This window comes from Paramormyrops kingsleyae, chromosome 11 (assembly GCF_048594095.1).
Source record: "Paramormyrops kingsleyae isolate MSU_618 chromosome 11, PKINGS_0.4, whole genome shotgun sequence".
Taxonomy (NCBI): Eukaryota; Metazoa; Chordata; class Actinopteri; order Osteoglossiformes; family Mormyridae; genus Paramormyrops; species Paramormyrops kingsleyae.
In genome coordinates, this window is record NC_132807.1 from 28,708,875 (window position 1) to 28,733,190 (window position 24,316).

The window sequence follows — 24,316 nt, forward strand, 5'->3', positions numbered from 1 at the left end:
AGCTTAAATAATTGTGCCTTTGGGGAATTTCAGGGCAAATGTCATTTTCACAAATCCTAGTTTTCTAGTTCAAAGCCATATTTTGTTTAAAGCTATTACTGTACCCACAAATATTTCTTTTCATACAGTACAGATTTACAGACTTAGCTCTTACATAACATTTATTTAGGATTTTGGGTCTGGTTAACTGCCCCTACTATTTACGGCTGCTTCTCAGTCCAGCCTAAAATACATCTTTTAAAAGGCACAACAAATAACTCTACAGTTGACATTGATAATGTGTTTGAAAAAATTGCAAATTAATATATAATGCACAACTGTTTTTGTGCTCAAAAAGATGATTCATCCATCTCCTAACTCATTATTCAGTACACGGTTGCAGGGAGCCGGGAACCTCTCCGGAAACGTGTAGTACGAGGCAGGAGACACCCAGGAAAGACATCATGTTCAGTTAATTATCAGTCGGCCTGTATTTTATCATCCTAGTCAGTAGGTGGCAGCACCATGATCGGTGTTTCCATCGGTCCGGGGAGCTTATCTGGAGGATGTCTTTGGTGTTTCCGTTCAACTCCTCTGTCAAAACAAATCCCCCGTGACATCTGAAATATTGTACGGAGTTTAGCAAGAGGGGTGATTGACGTCCCTGTGTTGGTGAAGCCCAGATGAACACCGCATTAAAACACTGGAAGGAGGCGGCCACCGTCATCTTAGCTGCTGGAGTGAGACGCAGAAGGCCAGCGGGAGATGAAGTCTTGATGCGCGCCGTCTCCCCGCCGCCTTTACCGGCTGGCAGCCCACCCTTGTGGCCCCACAAGTCGGCCTTTGACTACGAGGTCTTGTTGCTGAAGCGCAGCAGCAAAAGCGGCTTCATGCCCAACGCGTACGTCTTTCCCGGCGGCTTGGTTGATCCGTCGGATTTCTCCGCCGACTGGCAGGGAGTCTTCCAGGCGTTTCGCCGCTATCCGAACTTCGGCCTGGGAGTCGTCAGGCAGCCGCCCGAGACGAGACCTCCAATGTTCGCCACCGACAGGTCCGAGCTGGGCTCCCCCATTCCCGGGGAGGTGGCTTTCAGGATATGCGCTGTTAGGGAGACCTTCGAGGAAGCCGGCGTACTCCTGGCTGTGCCTATGAAGGAAGAGGCGGAGTCCGCCGTTCGGACCGGCGAGCAGGTCCCGCCGGCGCTGACGGAGACCGTTCAGCCCTGGGACACGCAGGAATTGGCCCGGTGGAGGCTGCTGGTGATGGAAAATCCTGACAATTTCATCCGGATGTGTGAGACCCTGCGGTGCATGCCCAACATATGGGCCCTACATGAGTGGGGCAACTGGCTGACCCCCGGCGGCGTCTACGCGCAGCAGAGGAGGTACGACACCGCATTTTTCATCTGCTGCCTGCCAGAAGCCCCTGAGACAATCCAGGACGAAAAGGAAATTGTGCATTTTAAGGTGACTCGTTTGCTTCTCTCCTTGGGCCTGTAGGCCCTTCATGTTTTCTGGATTAAAAGCACAAAATATATACCTTTAACGGGAGTCACTTGAAATGGTCCGGGCAAAATGGGAAGTGACACTTACTCTTTCACGTTTTTGCTTAAAACCACTTACTCTGTTGTTGTGGTTAAGGCTTAAATAGTCCCGTGTTGCATGCTCATTGGTATAATGTCAGAATGCCCGTGGGAAAAAAGAAGCGGATAGTATACCGCTTTCTGTTGCTTCTTGTTGATCGAATTTGGTGAAGTTGTCCACCCATGCCTTCCAATACAGCCTTGTGGGCATTAAGATGCACGTAACTCATACGCAAGTACGTGCAATTTCTTGACGTGACAACGCAAATAAGACAAGTACGCTTTTGCGCTGTTATGACAAGAAATTACCGTGCATTTAAACTTTTTATGCCTAAGGCGTACTTGATTTGTTGTATGAATGGTAATTTCTTGTTCTTGTTTTATGTGCCTCTGCGTTGATACACCAAGAAATTGCTGCGCATATCGCTTTGTACGACAAATGCGTACCAGTCATGTGCGTCCCTGGTTATTAGTAATGGGTGCTGCTTTAAAAATCTTTCGTGTGTGTTGTAGTCACCTTTATTTATACTTGAGTGAGAGTCAGTAATGTCAGGACTGTTTGTTTTGACCCAGCAGTCTTAGGCAACAATCAGAGGCGCTTCACTGTCCCTCTCGGTCTGCCCCGCAGTGGTCGACGCCCTCGGAGGTGCTGCACAGCTATCAGGCCCGGGAGTTCTGGATAGCGCCCCCACAGTTCTACGACCTAAGCCGCATGTGCCGCTTCCCACGGCTGCAGGAGCTGCACAGCTTTGCTGCAGTTCGGGGACTGGAGGGCTGTGAGCGCTGGCTGCCCATACGCCTAGTGTCCAAGGACTGCCTCGTTTCCCTGCTGCCAGGTGTGGCCGCATGCCCAGGGCGCGCTGCGATGCCTTGGTTAGGTCTTCGAGGTGGCAAAATCAGACCTAGTACAAAAACACTAAGTTTTGGGGAAACACTGCCTTATAGCCTAGGTGTAGTAGGCTATACCATCTAGGTTTGTGTAAGTGCACTGTATTACAGGGGTGGCCAATCTTATCTGCAAAGAGCCAGTGTGGATGTGGGTTTTTGGGATGACTTTTATGTCAGCTGTTCAAACCCAGGTGTGAGAACATTAAAGCCAATCAGTCCTCTAATTAGTAATGTTATTAAAGGGTTGCAGCGAAAACCCACACACATAACGGCCCTTTCTGAATAAGATCACTGAACCCTTGCCCTACCAAGGCAGTTTTTTCATTTTGTGATGATGCATTGTTCAGAACATATCCAGAATAGAAACACTTGACATTATTTTAATCTCTAGGGAATAATGAATACATTACAGCCAGAACTGTTTTAACTTCATTACTGGATGCATTTTTTTAAACATAAAAATGTGCGCCCCCCCCCCCGGGGTCAGGTGATGTGCTGTACCCAGATGGCCTAGACAGCTCAGAGCAGATTGACATCATCCTGCGCAAAGAGCAGAGGTTGGAGGAGCTGCAGGCCGAGGGCGACGCACTGCATCGCATCATCCTCCACGACCCCCACTCCGCTGCCGTGCTCGTCACCATCACACCCAAGTACAAGCATCTGGTGCCCCTCCCTGGACCTTCCTTTGGTACCACCCCAAAACCCACTGGCTCCACCCTGACGACACGCACCTCCCGGCTGTGAGCTGGAGCTACTCGTTTCAGGGGCAGCTTGGCTGGATCGCTGTGCTGTTCTTTGATCAGGGAAATTCAATTTATCCAATTTATTTTTATATAGCACCTTTCACAACAGAGTCATCCCAAGGCTCTTTACATGGATGTTTTGTGATTTGTAAATAAGAAGCCAAAATCAATATATGAACATGTCGTGTATAATCCTGCAGTTTCCTGTAGGTAGTATTATTAGCTGATAGATGGTTAAATGATGGATGTGTGGGAATAAATACATATAAATAGCTCTGGATATTTGTGTAACATAAGTATACTTGAGAACAAATTGAAAAGATACCTCTGCATTCTCACCACAATATGACAATATGTTTGGGTGCTGTAAAAATAAAGATATATATATTTTTAATATGTTTGCAATTTAGAAATGAGTGTTTTTAGGAACAAGCATCAGACACTGAAAATTTCCTGGACCTTTGGATCAATGAACTGCATCCTCTCACCTGGGCTTCTGATTGGACTTGGGGGCATTTATGAGACCTGAATGAGCACAAAAATCCATGGCTTTTCATCCGTCTGATCAAAATGAAGAACATACTGCAACCTATTCCCTAAGTGATATTTCACTTCTAATGAAATGTTTATAGAATTTCGGTAATGATTTTTAACTGGCCAGGCATTAGATCTGCTTGTGTGGGATTTAGAATTTGTATTAATAACACTGTGTACACACATCAAAAGTGCACTTTTCTGTGCTCTGTTTATACAATGAACTTATAAACTTGTCCCTTCAGTAACCTAATCTGTTCCTTAAAATTTGTTCTACTATTGCCACTATTTGTTCATGGGGAAAGATTACTTCAAGGGAAACACATGTTTACTCATAATTAAACCTAAATACAAATATTTAAATACACAATTTGGACAAAAGTATTGGGACATACCTTCTAATTATTGAATTCAGGTGTTTCATTCAGACCCATTGCCAAAGGGTTATAAAATCAAGCACCTAGCCATGCAGTTAGGCTTGCAAACATCCATGAAAGAATGGTAGTTATCGCTAAATGAAGGTCATCATGAACCATGTGCTGCATTTTTTTGCACCACTAGATGGTGATCTTGATTCTCTTTGGGACATGCTTTGAGCCCTTGTTTTTGAACAGAGAGCACCATCTAGTGGGGTCAGGAAATACAGCAAGTGGTTTGTGAAGCTTCATTTGGCCATCACTAAAGAATGGGTTGTTCTGAAGAGCTCAGTGAATTCAAGAGTGGTCAGCAAAGACTATCTCCCCATACCAGTGTAAGCACTGTTTGTTCCTAGTACTGTAATTGGATGCCACCTTTGCAATAAGTCACTTTGTGAAATTTCTTCACTGCTAATTCCACAGTCAACTGTATTATTATTGCAAAGTGGAAGTGTTTGGGAACAACAAGAAACTGAAAGACCACGTGAAGTAACAGAGCAGGGTCGCCAAGTGCTGTGTACCATGTAAAAGTCACCGACGCTCTGTTGACTCAGTATCTGCAGAGTTCCAAACTACTTCTGCCATGAACCGCAGCACAAAAACTGAGCTTCATGGAATGGGCTTCCATGGCTGACTGGCCTGCACAGAGCCCTGATCGCAACCCCACTGAACCCTTTTGGGATGAACTAGAAAAGAGATTGTAAGTCAGACCTTCACATCCAACATCAGTGCCTGACCTCACAAATGCTCTTCGCGATAAACTGTCAAAAATTCCCACAGACACACTCCAAGGTCTTGTAGAAAGCCTTCCCAGAAGAGTGGCAGCTGTTATAGGTGCAAAGGAGGGACCAACTCCATATTGGTGCCAATGGATTTAGAATGGGATGTCATAAAAGTTCCTGTAGGTGTAATGGCCGATGTCACAATACTTTTGTCCATATCATGTATGATATTTGGTGCTTTACAAAGAGCTTAATTGTCTCAAGAGTACCTGGTTTGGATCAGTCACCATGACCACCATTACTAGGAATGCAGTATAATTATAAAAAGTGTAAATAGGTGTTTCATCTTTACACAATAACCTGCAATTTCAGTGGTATTGTGTTGATGTTTACATGAAAGAATGACATCATTAAAAAGATCTACAACTCAAGGTGAGAAAGCAAATGATTTACAGTCATTTAGACTGGATTAATCAGATGGAGGTGAAGAAATGAGAGGGTCACATCCTGGCCACTTTCAAACAACAAGGTTTGGATGTGCAAAAAAGCATCTGGAAAGAGAAGATTTTGTCCTGATTCTTCTCTGAAATTTCAGATATTGAACAATCAATTGATGTGCAATATAAAAAAATGAATAACCCTAAGAATTGCCATTTTGTAAAACTGTATAATTCCTGAAGTTTTAAATGTGCTATTAAGAACATTCAAATGCACCAGTTCAAAAACTAAATCAAAGTTTATTTGTATAATAACCCAGATTTCCTTATCCAAAAAAGAAAAGGAAAGAGAGGCTGATGAAGTGCCTGGTTGACTGTGCTGGTCTGCCGGAGCTGAAGGAGCCCCTGGGCAAGACAGTTTTGGCAGGACCTTCTGAACCTGAGACCCTGGGCTATATTTTAGTCTCTTTATGTGGGAGGAAGAAGTGAGAGAGATAGAGGAAGGGAGGAGATCAATGGGGGAGGACAGGAAGCCAGGGAAAGTGAGAAGGAAAAGGTCAGTGAGTGCATGACATCAGCACACGTACACAGCAGTGCATGCGCTGCCTGGGGTGCAGACATGCAGATTAGCTGAAGCATTAAATTGTGCATTTGCAGGCCTGTTTAATGCATTGTTTTTAAGGGACCTTTCACAAGAAATGAAAGGTTACATTTATTTTAGTTTTATTCCACATCTGGGAGATTTTTGCAAAGCATCACTGTGTTTCCATGACAGCGATTTGTACCGTTCCATCCTTCTCTTTTTCTTCAGGATCAAGCAGGGATTTGCGTCACATAGTCAAGGCAGGTTTCGGTCACCATGACAGCACCTCCTTGCTCTGTGGGAGAAAACCAATATGAAAATGAGCAGACAATATGCAAGCACAAACACACGAAGATGGGGACACAGCCCTGGAAGGGGGAGGTGACAACCGCCCCCATGAGGCACTGTGAAATGGCTCATTAAACTTTACTGGACTGTGCACAACAGGGGGTGCCGATGGACTGTGCACAACAGGCGGTGCCGATGGACTGTGCACAACAGGCGGTGCCGATGGACTGTGCACAACAGGGGGTGCCGATGGACTGTGCACAACAGGGGGTGCCGATGGACTGAGCACAAATGGGTCACCTTCCGCTTTCTTATCCACCACAATACCTCTTTGTTCTAAAGAATTCTATTTTCAAATAATAACCTGAATCACTCTGTTGTTATATACAGGTGGCGGACAAAACAATGGAAAATCCACATGAAATTAAACTTTACTGTAACTGAATCACCATTATAGCTACAAAGGTGAGTTAGATTAGGCAGAATGCCAATTAACAGCTTCACAGGGGTGTTTGTATTCAAGGCCAAAGCACAAAGACGTAAACTGGTATAAGGATCACAAAATGTGGATTCCTGTGCAATAATGATGGTCTTACGTTTTTCCCTATATCTAAATGGGTTTATGTTTGGAATAAACCAAGAGATGCCTTCAAATCACAGTGTCTGTTGTCAACGTAAACATAGTGGGGGATCCGTAATCGTAAGGGCAGCCGTCTCATGTGAGTCATTAGGTCTGATGTTTACTCTGCGTCGATGTATAACAGTCAAGGAACTGGAAGCTGTTTTACAGGATCAGATGCGTACTATGGTGCAGACACTGTTCTGCGCAGATACATATTCCTATACACAAGTTTACATTTCCTCAACACCAAGTTGAAGAACAGAGTGCAGATTTCTCTTTCCTTGATCCCTGAGTACCAGAGGCATAACCTTTTGAAGAATGGCCTTATAACCCATTATACACACCTCAGGACTTAATGCTAATACATTCTTAGGTGTTCCTGTTATATTTTCCGCCGCATCTCTTTGTCATGTGAAGGTTTGCCTTTTGAAAGACCTTCACTTCGCTGTGCTGGAGGTAAAATATAGTCATTCTGGCTAAAAGTGTCAGGAAAATGTGAAATATTTCAAAATTATATTTTTTAGTGCCAGATAACCTTTCATATGTCACAGTGTTATGTGAAGAAAATGGAGTGCATCATTTTAAATTCACATTTCTGTTATATTTATTTTATTTAGCAGAATATTTTATTTGTCCAAAGGAACATACAAGACCCATTTTTTTGACCAGAAATTCTCAGATTCCTTACAGTGGTCAATTATTTGTCAGTAGATAAACTCTTCTGATGTCATTTCTTTAACAGATATGACCCTTAATATTATGGCCTCTTGTGGATACAACAGTAAAATGTTACTTTGGTGGCTGGTGGCTTTGTATTGTACACCACTGCATAACTACTCACTGCATAACTACTCGCTGCGTTCCTACAAAAGTTGATCGAATTGATCTGCTGGGGATTTGAGCTAACCAAGTCATCTATGCAACAGCCCAGGGATAATTGGTTCAAGCTTGAATTCCAACTTGATGAATGCAGTTTTTTCTTTAAACACCCTTTAACCATAAATTTACTTTATGAGGACTTATATGTATTTATTTATTTGTATTACCTGAAATTTAATTAGTTACTTGCACGAGTGTTGGAGGGGCATGGAGACCCTGGCAGATTCCGGGAGCCCATTGTGCAAGGGCACAGCCCCCCCCCCCTGCCAGTCGCTGGCAGGCTGCATCCCTGTGGTGCTCACATACCTGCCATTCACCTCCCGCATCGCAGCTGCCTCATGCCCGGCAGCCGCGGTAATGAGGCGCCTCGCCGCATGTCTGAAGGCACTTCAAAACCACGATGCTGCCCCGCTAAACCGCAGTTATCCTCCCCCTCACCGGGGGGCGCCATGGGGGCTTCCTCCGCTGGGCTTTCTGTCACAGCAGCAGGCCGGTGAGAGTCGCAGATTGGCTGACCCCGCACAGAAAAAAACCATTTGTACAAGCGTGTCAGGTTACATACTGGCTGTATCTGCCCACCCCCACATACACACATACATTTTTACTCTGGAAGATATTAAACTGAAAAGCAGATTTGCATTAGAAATATGCATCTAACTGATTTTAAATGATATACTTCTAATTTTTAAAATAGAATCGTATTGCAGATGTGCTGTATTCTTAACTGTGAAAGTGCAGGTTTCATTCAACTGACAGACAAAAAATGTTAAGAATAAAAACAAAAAATGCTTTTATTTTAATGTATATGCCATATATGGCCTGGTTCACAACAACAAGTCCTCACTTTTACCAGCATAAAAGGTTAAACCCATTAACTGGGTTTAACTCTGTAACTGAAATGAGCAAAGCAGTACTGTAACTGCTGCAAAAAATAATTTCTAACCTTCATGACTGGTGTGCAGTGAAGCTTGCTTCCTGATTTTGTCCCTTAGTAAAAATCTAGCTATTTTGACCCTTGAAAGTGCGGGTGTCAACATCGTCAAAGATTTTGTGCTTAGCTGTCAACCTCATGCTAAATTGGTGGTCATGGTGACTGATTCAAACCAGGCACTAATTAACATGCCACTGAGTGGCTGCATTTCATCAAAATCTCAGTTTGTCTTCTGCAGATACTTGGGACGCCTCCACCGTAACCAACGGACATCAGGACCTCCTCTGTTTGATGCAGGAGCCCTGAAAAGGTGACATCCTCAAAATGGGAAGAGTGGAAAGATTGGAGGGTTATTGTATAAAGCAAAGACCCCACCTGGCTGTAGCCGGGGTAGGGGGGTGTTCCACTCCACAGGATTCCTCTTACACCAAACACTCTAGCCTTTCCCTTCAGACGCCCTCAGCTTTCACTGTGGCTACATTTACCATCAGTGTCAACAAAGCAAAAGGTCAGGCATTAAACATGGCTGGGATCGACCTGTAGCATATATAGCCCCTATATTATAGTCTATGCTCTAATTATGTTAGTTCCATCCTTATTTTGAATGCCTAGTTTACCATTTCTTAGCACCTGCCAAAGCAATTTTGCAATTAAATCATGTGGTCATTACATCCAGGGGAACTTGCATTAGATATAAACAATAACTAACATACAGAAAATAATATTTGTATTAAAAAAATGAATTTTCCAGTGGGTTTAGCCAGCAGAGTCTTATTTGCAGCTGGGCTGGACATTGAGCTCATAGATATGCTTTGTGACACAGGTGGCTGCACTCTGAACAGCAGTTTTATACAAGCACTCTGGCTGCCCAACCTCTAACACCCTTTAGGGATTTAACATGCGTGACTAATTTTGGTCACAGAGGCAGTAGGTTATAACTTTCTGAGAATTCATTATCTGAATGACACCTACCCTAATGATAGTCTTGGGTCTTTAATTGATTCTTATGTAACAAATTAACTGGCACAGAATGTGGTCAGTTCCTTACTGAGGAGTACATCTATACAGTCCCCCCATTCAGATCTGAACCTTCTGGCAGTTGTATAAGTACAATATATCATATATGTGCTTGGGGAGTCGACCCTACGATGGCCTCGGTTTGGAAAGTCACATGTTTGCTTGCAGTGGTTGTTTAGTCTTGGGCAGTTTACTCAGGTTCCAGATGTTTTAGATTTTTATTATTTTTTCAGCTTTTTTGTGTTTTTTTCCTAAACAGTCGACTCTATAAGTAGCACTATAGTCTCACACATTCAGGGCTGGTTGGTTACAGTACATCCCACCATTAGCTCTTTCTAAAGCTTGTGTCTTTTGTTTTCAAAACTCATTTCATTTACTCACTTGGGGAATCTTTGGTGTTTCATTGGTAAAGCTTCAGTATTTACTTCCCATTATATTTACATAAATCTCCCAAACTGATCTGAACATTGTAATTCTTCACTTATTCCAGCCTGCACAGTATTTTATAATAAAGAATTAAATTAATTAATGTGATTAAAACAAGAAAACTGGGTAACCTGAATTCTGGGATTCTAGTAAGAGGGGGAATCTGCTGTTTGTAATGCTTGTGGGTTTTCTAGAAGAGGACAAGGGCAGGAAGTGTAGGGTCAAAGGTCATTGTTGCAGGCTGGTGAGCTACAGTACAAAGACACTGGAGGCAGTTTCTGTGAATCACTGATAGGTGGGGAAATGCTCACTGACTGAGAGGTGAGCTGAAACCATGAAATCTCATCTCTGCAGTGCTGTCATGGTTACAGAACAACCAGCAGCAAAATCACCAGAGGCATGAGTAATGTCTGCATGCAGCTACAGTTTCATTCAGTGATAAGATTAATCTAGAAAGACTTTATTATAACATTTTTCTGTTGAAATATACCAAAAATAAAAGGTAAAACATTATCTGCTATCAGTAAAAGGAGGATCAATGATGAAATCTTTTTCCAACTATTTCTGAAAAGCGATAATCATCTTCTCTATAACATTTCATATGATCAGCTTCAGAAGCAGCACAGAGCAGCTTTTAACACCTTTATGTTTTTGGTATTTTGGAAGTATTTGTGTAAACATAACATACAACTGCACACTTTGGAATAGTTGACATAGTAACATAGTATAAATTAATTGACGTGTCATACTGTATGAGAATCCCTCAGTGAAGCTGACTGCGATGTCCTGCTGCTGCACAGTCTACTTCAGTGTTTCCCAACCCGGTCCACGTTTTTTGCTCCCTCCCAGCTCCTGGTAGGTGCAAAAACGTGGTCTGACTGGCGGTCCCTGACGAATGGGCTGAGAAACATTGGTTTAATTTGATTCAACAGACCTTAAAATGCTATGATAATGACGAATACTGATATACAACTGTACGACAACTGTACGGGGGGGCACCAATTACTCTGTACATCTTTGGAATGCAAGTAGAAATGTGTGGAGGCAGGATTCAAATCCCCAGCAACATTACTACTTACCTTCCATTCCTTTAAATGGAACGTGTACTGTGTGCATATGGAAAGCCTAAGTGTGTAACTGCATCCTCCATGAGAAGAGGAGAGCGCAATCAGCACCAACAGCGGGCATCTCGCTGCGGTGGAGAAGTGCACTCTGGGAGCAAATGATGAGATCAGTGGGAGGAGTTTTATGGGGGGGGGGGGGGGCTCAAGCATACCACTCTTTTCCTGACAGAGATGTGCATAACGTTTTTGCTGAGCTAGATTTGCAGTGTCCACTGCATCGCAGCTGAAAATGGCCGTTTAAGCTGCATTTACTGACCTAAGTACGCTGAGCCGTTATGTGCACCCGCTTTGACTGCGTGCTTAAAATAACCAACGTAGGAGGCCTCTCTAATTAGAGCCAGTTAGACAAACTATTCATTAATGTTTTTAAATCTGCTTGTGAGGGCTGGTATTTTTACCCAAAGGGGCTTACAAATTTATCCCATTAATAAAGATGGATATTTTACTGGAGGAATGAAGTACTGTTCTCAAGGGTACAAGCAGCCAGCAATCTTAATGAGTCGGCATCCTTAATCACCACCGTAACCACTGGCTACATACTTATGCAGCTCCAGTGCATTATTTATTAATGGTCATACTTTTTTTGTTTTCCAGTGGGTGGGTGGGGGGGGGGGGGGGGGGGTGGAATCCACATGGGGTCCTGGTGGACTGTGTGTGTGACAGAGTGTGCAGTCAAAGTGATTATGAAACACGTATGTTTCTTGGTAGGTTCTGCGTATGGAGGTCACTGTACTGCATTAAGACAACCCCAATGGACAGTGCTAAGCGTATTTTCCTCATGCACCTGTCAGAAGAATCACTGCAGAAATATATTTCCGTCAAATACTAAAGATAGCTGAGAACTATCGTTTGGAAGACTGTCCATCTGACATTTTATTTATTTAGACAATGCTTTTGTCCAAAAAGCAGAAGCAGCCGTTCTGCCAACGCTAGGATTTGAACTGGATAGTATCAGCTCCCAGGTACAGCAACCAAACCTTCTGAGCCAAGCCCCACCTCCACAGACATGGGCTTAGAAAAATAAAATAGCTTACATTTCACATAACTATGAATATGTGATGACACAGTTACATATGAAACCTTTATTACACATTATTAATACAGGTAAATGTACATATCTGATGGCTATGGTAACCAATATACCGTTATATAAAAACATGTCTATATAGATTGAAGTACATGTCTTAGTCTGTATGGTTACCAATATAACTTTATACATAAAGATCTGTATATAGGTAAATGTACATCTGGGGTGTTATGAGGTCTATACTTTTATAACATCTGCTGTGGTTGTGGCTTTTGCGGAGGTCCGCCCCGCCATATTAGTGTCCTTTGCTCCCACCGGTATCCTCCTGTTAGACATTTGAAGATCTGAGACACAGAGATCCTGCAGTTTTTACGCACATACCTTCATGTGCAGTTCTGTGTTTGCCCTCCGGGGGAGCTGCACCCGGTCACCCCACACACACGCCCGTGTCATGTCACACAAAACAACTGCCCTCTATTGCTATGGACCTTGCCTGTGATATGAGCAGGATTTCTGTCAGCAGGGGGTGCTGCAACACTGACTACACCTTCAAAAGCCTTTCTTATAGTGCAACAAACCTATCAAGCTCAATAACCTACTTAGACCATTCAGATCTTTCCAGATTTATAAGAGCCAAAGCCTACACAAAATTTTTATGTTTTAATGTCACTAGAAAAATCAAGTTAGGAAGCAGAAATTCTGCCATACCAAAACTATTTTAAGAATTTTTTTGTAGTTTATACAGATAGATTTAACAAGAGATCCCTATAACATTACATAAGCCATGTAACAAAATGTATGAGCTTTGTCTATGGTGGTGTTTGTTCAAACTCCACTTGAGAGATCCTCTCCTCACACAGTTCACAGTGTCCTGCGTCAGTCTCCTTAGCACCCCCACCCGATCCCATCTGTGGGGGAGTGGAAATTTCTCTGCGTGTTGATTGGTGCCATCTGCTGAGGCTGTGGATGGTAGCCATACCAACCCAGCTGAAAATGTGCTGCCGGCTCTGCCCGCTGATGTCAGATGCGTGAGATCCCGCTTGCGTCGGCTCTGCTACCCCGCAATGCCGTACCAGGATCCACACACGCCTCCTTCGGCACCTCAAAATGGGTTCTCCCTGATTATAATGCTCTTAAATCCTTGAGACAAAGATCTGAATGAATGTGTTCTAACCTCATCTGTATTCAGTTCTGTAATAAGACTCCATCTTAAATATAAGCTTCAATTGCTGTATGGATACTGGCATCTGAACCACCCATAGCAATCTTCACTGTCATTTACCACCTGTGCCTTATAAGGCGGGACACCGCCCCCCCCCCCCCAGCTTCTCTGCCTCCCCCATCCCCTTATAAATGATTCAAGGTGGCTGAAACGTGTGCACAAACATGGACATCCTACTTTGATTTAAATATTGATGGTGCTTGTGGTCTATGCCTTGTCTCTTCAGTTGTAACATTACATGCAGGTTGACTACACAGAGCACACTTGCTGTTTTTGTTCACATTACTACACTTTAAGGGCATCACTTTCTATGGCTGTTGTCATGATGCTTATGCTGACCAGGTAACATAATAGCGAGTGAATAGCATTGCTGCAGCGCAGCCCTGGAAGGTTTTAAAACACAAGCGGATTCCAAGACTGCATACGAACTGAGCAGGATGCAGGTTTGCCTACCCCAGCCTTCCTTAACTTGAGGCCCAGTTTAGCAGAATCCCAGTGGTTTGCAAGCCTGTTAATCATCCTTAATGTAGAAGTTAAGATTTTTTTAGCTGTTTTTTTTTTTTAAACAGGATTTAGGTGCAGATTTTTAAAAGTTGGAAAGAAGTTCTGGAATTTATCAAGCCACTAACACAGCCAAATCGCTTAATGAGATCAATCCATCCACCCATTTTCTATATCTGCTTGTCAAGTGGAGGGTCGCAGGGGTCCAGGGCCGATCCCGGAAGCTGTGTACGAAAGGCAGGAAACACGACTCCTACTATTATTATTATTACTACTACTATTATTATTATTATTATTATTATTAATAATAATAATAATGAGAAGAAGAAGAAATTGTATTTGTAATGTATTTGTAATTTGTAATGTATTTGTAATGTACATTTACTGTATAGAAGAAAAATAAAAAGAGACAGTAGAAGTAAAATAGTAATAGCAGGTTGAAAAATAATACAGACTGAAAGAATAAAATACAAGCTAGAATCAATAAGAAGAAAAGTAGTGAAAAAGAGAATAATTATAATAATAGTACAAATAAATAATGAAAAATATACACATTAAGTTAATCTAAATAAATGAGTCTTGAGTCGTTTCTTAAAAACTTTTGAGACTGGGTTCTGTCCAGGACAAGATGCCAACACACTGCAGCCTTAATGAGGCCAGTTACAAGTTATTCAATTAATTCCTCAAAACCCTTCTCCTGTTTCTGTGGTCCTTCTCACTACGCCTTCTCTAATCCAGTACCCTCCCTTGCTGCCAATCTGCCCAGTGTATGCCCTGGAATGCAGCAGTCCTGCCCAGTCCCTCCCCCCCCCCCCCCCCGGTGTTCCAAACAAAGTCGCTCCTGAGACAACATTAGAAAGTCTAGCACATAATCACATTACGAGGCAAAGCACACAGAGACCTCTGAAGCTCAGTCTACTTTTAAGTGCACTTTTTAAATGTGTCTTCCAGCAACTAGAAACCATAAGCGAGGTTCAGTCTTCTCTACGTGATATATATGCCAGGGGGAAAGGGGGTCTCAGTCAAAGAGCATCTAGCCTCTGTAAAGATTCAGTTTCTATAAATCAGCCTCCTAATTGATTTACAGTGCCCCAGAATTGATTTTTCCCACAACAAGCTACACGAGGGCAATGCAGGTCGTTGCATTTCCACAAAGCACGTTTTGGTGCATCTTTTCACATGAATGCTGGCTCACTGAAATATCAAAATCAAACACAAGAAGTGCAAAGAGAAAAAGGAAGATTGTCTTCCTCTCATAGTTCATCAGCTGCCAGATTCACCGCCCAGTCCCATGTCTAGGCACTTCAGTACACTGGCATACAAAAGACAGTAATATAGTCTACGGCAGCCAGACGGATCTGTTAAATCTATATCTAGATGTAATGTATTTCCTAAACTGACAGTTGAAGACCTTGTCATGCATGTTTAATGTTAATACTCCACAGTAAAACATTTTTATTTTTGACTGGTTCTACCAAACCTCTATACAAATCAAATTCCCAAACAGCTGGATTTGTCATTAAATGTTGTTTATTCTATTAAATATACTTCATTATATACACTATTTAAAACGGAAAAAGTCTGTACAGCTCCTCAACTTTTTTAACCGAAACATCGTATCTATGCATCCATATAAGTACAACATAAGCCATCAGGAATAAAGGAAACAGGCTGTCAATAATCACTATAAAACCTGAAGACCTCATCGAACATGTAAGACCACAGATACTAATTGCGACATACAGTGCGGTCATTTTAGGCTAACATGTTGTTGCTGTGACAAAACACTTACACTGAATGCACAACATATTGTCCGATTGCACTCACATGGAACAACTTCTAGACATACTGGGATGCTCAGAGCTTTCTGTAGACCAGAAGTGGCCGATATTTTGGTTCTGTCAATACCCTTACACGTAGATATTTCTAGACTGGAACGATCGACAGCAGACGTTTAGGATAACGTTTTAATGGTTTTATACCTGCCTTCAGTTTGACGAGCATCTAAGAAGCATGTAGGAACAACAATCTGTTTATTATATGCACATGGTGACTTGTGCTCATTTTGTTTTTTTTTCGCTATCGGTATGGGCACTGATCTCGTATGATGTCCAACTTCTCAAAGCCCGTTTCATTGCAGTGCCTGTCTAGTAAAAAGCAGGATGTTGCTAGAATGGGCCTAATCTCCAAGCGAAAAGACAGTCTGTTCGGCTTATTCAGAGGTTTATGATTAAGTAGCCTAAAATGCCCGCAATTAACACAACCGCAGTGAAAACGATTCCTGCAAATATTTTCATGATGCCTCCATCGCTCTCTACTTCTTTGGGCTCCTCTTCGCAAATGGAAATGACACCCACGGAGGAGTTGCCCACACTAGCAGTGGACTTGAGCTCCGCACCTGCCTCCTGTTTGGCTTCCACCGCCCAGGGCGCCACTTGGACTTTCATCTCCATCTCCTCGATCATCTGACCGACCTGTGTGATCTCGGTCTCAAGCTCCTTCAGATCCTCCGTGTCGATGTTATTGTCCGCGTCGTATTTCATGTTTTGGATGCTCATGGCTCTCGCCGCCACGGTAGTAGTACTGCCATTCATCCCCGTCTGAATGAGGTGCTTGGTGGGCACTCTCAATGGGAAGTCCTGTCCGATTTCCAAAGATCGCTTCATGTCCACTTCAAGCAGCTCCATGTTGCTGCTGAAGAGGACCCATAGCCTCTCGTATTCGGAGCGCTCCTCTTTGCTGATGCTCTTGTCCTTCAGCAAAGCCGTCAGTTTAGTCCTGTTGGCCACGGCCAACTCCTGTGCCTTTTTGCGCGTCTTCTTCAGCTCCTCTCTCAGGTTTTGAGAGTCCGCGGTGCTCCCGAGGGTGATGACCAAATGCCTGTAGCAAGCAGTCACTTTATTCAGGGCATCCAGCATGGTTTTACATTCGTCTTTCCCCATTTTTATTCGCCAACGTGGATTTCCGTTTATTACGAACAATAAAGAATAAAGAAAAACGTTCGTATGAGACTTCCACAAGAACAAACGCGTTATCTGATTTATATTATTTTAAAGCTTTGTAATGTCTGCTTCTAGTTTCCACGGGATCCGCAGATCCGCCCAAATACCCCAGACGATGTAGTTGTAGACGATTCTCTTCCATCCATGTTCCCAGTCAATTTCATAAAGCAGATCAACAAAGCAAACCAGAAGAAAATTAGCTCCGTAAAAGGCTTTCAGCTTTAGCCTTCAAAGTAAATAAACAGTGATCTGCGCTTTGAGCGCAAAAAAAATAAGTCTGAACTTAACTATCTATATGCAGGTCCAGTAACAGGTGTTTCTAGTCTCTCATAAACTCACCTAAGCGTATTAAAGCATCTGGATGCTTGTAAATTGGAACACGTATATAATAATTAATACTAGTAATGTATAAATTCAATTTGTGGTCACGGAAAGGTAGAGCCAGTGGCGGACAAAGCAAATCCCTCCATTCGCAAGGGCAGCCTAGTTCCGACCGCTTCAGCCGTATCGCGCAGCATGGTTAGCCTTCCCAGCGAAGGGAGCTGTCCACTTGCAGCCAGCCGCCGTCCAGGTTTAAATACCCCTCAGCGCCCTGTGTGGTCACATGCGCTCATTGCAGGGAAGCGCTCAGCAGCCCGGCTCTCAACCTAGCCCAACATGTGAACTGTCACTCAACACTCTGTTCTGATTGGACGGCCTTGCGCCATCGTTTTTCCTTTACGACAATTGGTCGTCATGCTCTTTCATTCAAAATGGATTACCGCCCTCTTTTGAAATCAAGTTGGAAAGACCGATAGTGCTGACGGAGGTTGCGGTGTTTACATGACTTTGGTAGCTAGAAGAAGTGTAAAAATTGCTATGTATACCTGGGGTGTATAGCTAGAAAGGTAAGTCTCTGCACGTCGTGTGTTTGTGAATATTGGATATACCGGCTAAAGTTTTGACCTGTATTATGTAAATGTTTTCATAGAAGTATAATTGTTACGAGATAGAGCAGAGGATACTTTGAGTCACGCCAAGCTAGCCTGCTAGCTGTCTGGTTGACCAGCAACTAACCGCTGCTCACCCACGTTAGCTAGTTGTGCATCGCCGTGGCTTTACACGTATATTGGCACTACTGTGAATTTTCGAGAAAAAGTTGTCCGCGTCATACTGTATTTCTATAGGTTAAGTCGGAAAAGATGACAGGTTATCTCCATAACCACCTGGGTGACCCTGCCTAACCATTTTTATTTTTCCTTCTCATCGTCTTTTTGCCATCGCGGTTTATAGGTATAGATATTGTATTTATATATTTATGCGTGTATTATTGGCGGACGGGGATTCCTCTTCTAAATAAATAGGCCAAACTGATTAGGCACACAGAGGCAGGCGGCTGTCTTAAAGTATTAAGCAAGTTTTAACCGATGCAGTTACAACATACAGCCTAGCATGACTGAAATGCACTTTGCACGATGAGTGTCGTGTACATCGTACATTTTGGGGACGTTGAAGAGAATGAATGTGGCTGCAGGGGTTTTAAATAACCACAGAGTGTTCATTTTTAATTGCTGAACCAATTTTTGCTTTAGTTTCAGATTGCAGATGATCGGTTCTATTGTTTTGTTGTGACAGTGTGTTATAGCCCTGCTGATATTTGACATTGAGATCAGGTGCCAAATAAATTGCACAGTTGTGAAAATTGCATTTGTGTGAGACGCTTCAGTAATCATCAAGACCAAGACAGCTGATTATCGTAACACTACTGTTCACAGATGAGATTCTTAGAATATCCTGTAATGTTTGCTTGCTCAGGTGGAAACTAATTTCTCTCTTACAGTAATTGCTAGAATAGAAGCATGAGAAGCTAAAATAGACTCCAGCTCTTCTGAAATCTCTGTTTACTGACAAACATAACGTTTTGTATGATATTGCCCCGCTGTACTTGATGTTCCTCAGTTGTCCCCGATGGTGACAGATTGGGCAGGTGGTACCATTTCCCGTACTGGTCCATCTCTGTTTGTCGCCCATCCATTAAGAGCCCCAAAGGCTAGATTACAGGAACATACAAAGTAACTTTGCAGTGTTGGATGCTAATCACTGTTTACTGCATCTTTGGTTTTGCTGTGGTGAAAGTAATTTAGAAATTCATAAGCTGGGTGTGTATTGGATTTATTCCCTATATTATTATTGTTAAATTGTTTAGGGACAATTAAGTGAATACAAAAGGCGCTTTGAAATAACTTTTCAGGAAGTTTTAATGGCTGACTGGCTGTGTATGTGTGCCAGTCGAGCAAGGTGAATGCTGTATGTGTGTAAACAGGATGGAATTTGAGGAGTACTGCATGTGTGTGCGTGTTTTGTGAGTGTCACACATGGGTTTACATTTTGAAGAGCATGATTGGTATCCCACTTTTTTGAATGTTGATTATGGATTCAGCACTTCGTTGTGTCCAGACCTTCCAGCTTACCATTAGGACGGTGCTCTATCGTGGGGGATGAAGACAGTGTCTTCCTCACAGCTGCTGAGATAAACAGCTGAATGTTTTGTGTAAAGAATTTCACCCAGCAACCAGAAGAGCACATAATTCCCGCTTATGCACATGATCCATGATGCCATTGTGGTTTTTGCCATGACTAGTATAGATGTTAATGCATTGGATGGTTTCTGTTCCCTGTTGTAAGCTGCAGGCTTTCACTTTTATAAAGGAAGCTTTTCTTCGAGGGTGGGGGGTGGGGAGTGGGTTAAGGTTGCTCAGCTTTCAACCTTCGGCAGCTGTGAGCAGCATGAGGTGTTTTCGCACTTTGAAAACTGTCTGTTGCACGAGAGACTATTCAGCACTATAGATTTGGTAATTTAGTATTGAATATTTAGCCACTTTTAAGCAATTTTGTTGTGTAAGGGTGTGCCTTTGTTTTTTAATGCTCTGGGGGCTTGTTAGCAAGGCGCTGTTTGGGGGGGGTGGGGTGGCAGGGTTAGTGTCATTTACGTATTTTAATATTATTGAAAACCTTAATGAAAACGATCCAATGTGTTTAACAGCATTTGTGTTAACATTTTGATCATCCTGAAAATCCAAAGATATGACAAACAGTTAAAAATTCAAAAGCATTGTGCAATGGAGAGAAAGCTGAAACCACACAAAGTTGGTCTTTTATGGTGAGATAGGAGGCGTGGTCCATCTTACCCCTTTGGGTAACGCCTGCTGCCGAAGCAATTTTGTTGTGTTTGGAGAGCTCTCTAAGAAGCAGCCATCCTGGCTGTTGTGGGTCTGAGGCTCCTCCAGTAGGGGTTGGTCAGAGCTGGCCAGGGCAGGCCTGCAGTCCCTGGGAAGGCTGGAGTGACTGGATGTGTAGTTTAGAGCTCTGCATGGGGAACGCAGCACCTCCAGCCAAACTCGAACCTTGACTTCAGAAATCTCCATGCCCTTATGCTTCTTCAGTAATCAGCTCCTACTAACGAATGTGACATTTTAAGCTTCAGTTTCTCACCAGTGTGTTTGTATGAACAAGCTTTCTTTTAGATACTTGTATGTTATTTTGTGTGATGCTTGAGCTTTTGCTCAACCTGTGCAGAAGCTGTAACTGCTGCCCAAGTGCCTCCATCAGATCTGTCAGCTGCCTGCTGGTTACTGGGTACCAGTGGCTGGAGACATGCTTCAGCACCATGTGTTACTCATGTCACACATTCCATAGAGAGTGAAGAAAGGAATGTGCTTGGCTGTTAACATATCAGAGGGTGGAAGATTCATCTCAGAGCTTTCTGGGCTGGCACTAAATGTGGTGGATACAGGGAAATTAATTAAAATTACAGCGAAGGGGGAAAATTAATACTCAAATAGCAGTATGACAGTCCAAGGTATCACCTGGTTTATTGCTGTTTTGTTTGTTACATAGCTTCTAGAATCTAGACCAGGGTTATTCAAATCACGGCTGGTTCTCCAGCCTTCCTTTACCTGGCAGTCAGGTGTGAAGCCTCTGACCAATCAGAATCAGTAATTATTAAACTAACTACCTGGGAGAACTGAAAACAAGGCCTGGATTTGGAATCTAGGTCCAGATTTGAAGAACTCTGTTCTAGACTGACACTGTCCAAAGTGACTTTGGGTGTTTTACTGGAACAGGTCAGGTTAAGGGAACTACAAACCTGGGACATGAACCTGCTCTGTATGGGTTATCTTTAAAGGCTGTAATGGTTAGGGGCCTTGCAGGGGTGTAGTGTGCACTAGTCCTCCTCCCCTACAGGGGGCACATGCTCATTGCCCTCCCGGTGCCTACGAAGGATGAAGATGAGCAAGATGAGAGGGTTGTGTTTTCTTTGGGAGATTTCCTCACACCTTGAATGGTAGAAATATTCTTCTATATAGGATTCTGTTTCGTGACTGTGGGTCACCAGTGGCCTATTTTTTATTTTTTTAACTCTGTCTTGGTGGAAGCCACTGGATGAGTCAGCGGATAAATCAGCAAGCCCTGGCAAGCAGCTTCATGTACAGGCTGACTTCATGGGTGAGACTGAACCCAAGCAGTACAGCCTGGACAAACCTCTCCATACACGCATCAGCACTATGACACGGTGCTCGGGATGCACCAGTCCGATGCTGATATTGGATATCGGTCCGATACCCCATCCAGCTATCTGAGTCATTATCAGTGACAATGGGGCAAATCTTTGGGACCAATCTGTTCATTTCTGTTCTGTGTTGTTGTATGTTTACGTCCCCGTGCGCAAACTGCCTCATGCATCAGCAGTGTGTTGGTTGACCCGTACCTTTTGCTAACATGACTTCGTGAGCCAGTAGTTTATGTTTTTTTCAATACCGGGGCTAAAATGTCATTTTTAAAACTGTGTCAAAATGGTACCTGAATAAAAAGGCACAAATTGAAGGTTGACAACATTAAAGAATGACTTTTTTATTTCTAAGGCATACTTGAACTTAAAATTGAACAATAGGTTTATATTAACCTAGCACCATAAATATATACATATAAATACAAAACACTTAACAAATTCACATAACAACATCCTGGTGCTGGAATCCTTTTCAGTGAAATACAGCCACACTTTAGATTGTTTAGCGTTAGGCCTTTTAGCCGCGTTTAAGGTAGCTGCTAGCTAACAGTAGGTGTAACATTAACGAGCGACGACACTTGAGGTGCAGTGATGCTTCTGTTGCCTGAGCTTCGGAGGGCAAATATTTCGATCAACAGCTCAGGCATTTAGGTGACACCAAAATGAAACGCTGAAATCTGCCTTGCGGTGTGGTCGCATGGGAACTGGTGCCATATTGGCGCAGGGTTTCTGTACCCTTCTGTACACCTGGAGCAAAAGGGAGGGTGCTGAGGGTTAAAGAAAAAGATCTGAGGCTGAGGCATATATTTGCTTTTGCATTAGCACTTTATTCCATTTTACTGAAAGCTTTTCTCCAGCGGCACTCGCTCGCCGGTCGAGGTGCAGCTGTCTCACTGGATGTAAACAGTGCGTCAGCCTTCTCTGGCTAACGGCTGTATCTGTAGCACAGTGTTGCACTCTTCATCTATTTAGATGTTTAAGGGCATGGATTCCCAGCCAGAGCCATGTGACATGCCCCTTCCCGTAGCATTCTTTGTCAGTTTATATCGGTAAACACAGGACACAGCTAACCTGTTATACAGCTGGTACAGTGACGAAGCGAAAAGGCCGTTCCACATCTACAGGGCATCATTCTCTGTTCTTAGTTCTGACTCTTCCAGGTAAGGCTGATAACTTGATCCTTCTGCTTGATTTTTTTGCTGGAACCATGTGTGCTGTGCTGTAGACCTCCTTTGCTGTTGAATGGCTTTAAAAATACAACTACATACCCCCCCTTCAAATCTGGACCTCAGTTCCAAATCCTGGCCTTGTTTTCAGTTATCCCTGGTAGTTAGTTTAATAATTACTGATTCTGATTGGCTAGAGGCTTCACACCTGACTCAATGGTGGAGGAAGGCTGGGAAATCGGCAGGGCTCGGACCTTGAGGACCGTGATTTGAACAGCCCTGACATAGTCTTTAGGGTCTTTGAGGTGAGGGAAGGTTTTGGGTATGGAGGGAGTGATTGCAGCGTTGGCACATGTTTAACAAATATTTTGGGGTTAAACGTAGACTATGCCTTGAGGTCCAGAGGTCATAAATGGCCTTTGTGAAACGCTCCACAAGTCACACCATGGTCTCGTCCAGAGACTCCCAGTTCTGCATCATCTCCGTCATCTCAAGACTGACCCCTCCGCCAGTCCCATGCAGATGCCCCTCTCGTCTGGTTTTCCTGTGAGTTAATTGGTTATGCCGGGGACTAGGAGAAGCCGGGGATGTCAGGGTAGAGACAGAAGCCCCCTTGATGAGCTGCTTCAGAGAATGCTGGAACACAGCAAGCAGAGCCTGTCCAGTTCCTCTAGGCTTGTTTATGTCACACTGCAGCAGATGTCATGCTTCATTTGTGTCTTTGGCCGGCTTTTGGGATTTTAATCTCACTGTCTAGATTTCGAGCTCGAATGATCCCATATGTCAGGCTGGTTTTTCCATTTAGTCTGTGAGTATTCGAGTCACACCCTTTACTTTGTGTGCAGTGTGTAACAGAATCGATTGTGAAGAATGGGGAAAAGACACAGACTCTTTCCGAACTCATCAGCCTGAGGTAAATATGGACTTCTGAGCCTCTAAAGCCTCCAAACCGCAATCTGGAACTCACACACAGATCTCTGTTTCTGGGTGTCCAGGGTCAACTGGAGAGTTTATGTTATCTAAAAACAAAAGATCAATATGCAGGGCTCACCCTGGAGAGCCGGATCTGCTGCCTTTGTCCTAAACTTTCCTGCGTGTGTGGGTCTCCCTTTGCTCCAGGTGCTCGAGTCCCCGGTCCATATGGCTGTGTATGATGAGAACGTCCAGAAAAACCCGTTCTACCTGGAGCTAGAGAAGCAGCGGCCGGACCTATGCAGTAAGGTTGCGGAGCTCCATGGCATTGTGAGTCCCCTCACCATGAAAAGGCACCTAAAGCCTCATTCCTGTACAAACGTAGGGGAATCTACCAGGATGCCTTGTCTCTCTTCAGCTTGTGGACGTGTGAAATCGCCCAAAACCTGATAGAAGGATCATGGGGACGTGCTCCCCGTGTATCTGATCTATGAGGGATGGGCGAGTTCTAGGAGGCCGAGGTCCTCAGTCCAGCCTGCTTTTCTCACACCCTTGCCCTCTCGCCTGGGGGTGCCAATGTGTCCACCGTGCGCTGTCTGTCAGAAGACAGGACAGATGTACTTCAGGGATGCTGGATGACCCTCTGTGCGTGGCTGAATGGCATTTTTAAAGCATTTGGGAAGCAGGCTATGTCTGTTACATAATTCCCCTGTGAAAGAATGCGGCTACATTATCTCACCTGACACAGCATTTAATCTCATCTCCA

The 24,316-nt window shown here is 43.5% G+C and overlaps 3 protein-coding genes across 7 annotated transcripts in view; 2 read left to right on the top strand and 1 right to left on the bottom strand.

Moving 5' to 3' along the window:
- Positions 1–395: 395 nt before the first annotated feature.
- On the top strand, positions 396–5,295 carry nudt19 (nudix (nucleoside diphosphate linked moiety X)-type motif 19). The gene is made up of 3 exons (XM_023790400.2): positions 396–1,445; positions 2,190–2,397; positions 2,937–5,295. Exons 1-3 carry the CDS (start codon positions 663–665, stop codon positions 3,191–3,193), a joined length of 1,248 nt encoding a protein of 415 aa, XP_023646168.1. The 5' UTR covers positions 396–662; the 3' UTR covers positions 3,194–5,295.
- A 9,458-nt stretch (positions 5,296–14,753) lies between these two features.
- On the bottom strand, positions 14,754–17,460 carry LOC111832740 (regulator of G-protein signaling 9-binding protein). Its single transcript, XM_023790409.2, has one exon. The coding sequence runs from the start codon at positions 16,861–16,863 to the stop codon at positions 16,138–16,140; it is 726 nt and encodes a 241-aa protein (XP_023646177.1). The 5' UTR covers positions 16,864–17,460; the 3' UTR covers positions 14,754–16,137.
- A 227-nt stretch (positions 17,461–17,687) lies between these two features.
- The window catches only part of ankrd27 (ankyrin repeat domain 27 (VPS9 domain)), a 29,505-nt gene continuing 22,876 nt past the window's right edge, over positions 17,688–24,316 (top strand). For 3 of the 5 annotated variants that reach the window (XM_023790359.2, XM_023790362.2, XM_023790361.2), the window contains exons 1-3: positions 17,704–17,810; positions 23,484–23,551; positions 23,758–23,880. In XM_023790359.2, coding sequence (XP_023646127.1) covers positions 23,779–23,880 — 102 coding nt within the window. In that variant the 5' untranslated portion in view covers positions 17,704–17,810; positions 23,484–23,551; positions 23,758–23,778. Of the gene's footprint in view, positions 17,811–23,483; positions 23,552–23,757; positions 23,881–24,316 lie in introns of all 5 variants that reach the window. The other 2 variants (XM_023790360.2, XM_023790363.2) reach the window with 2 other exon arrangements.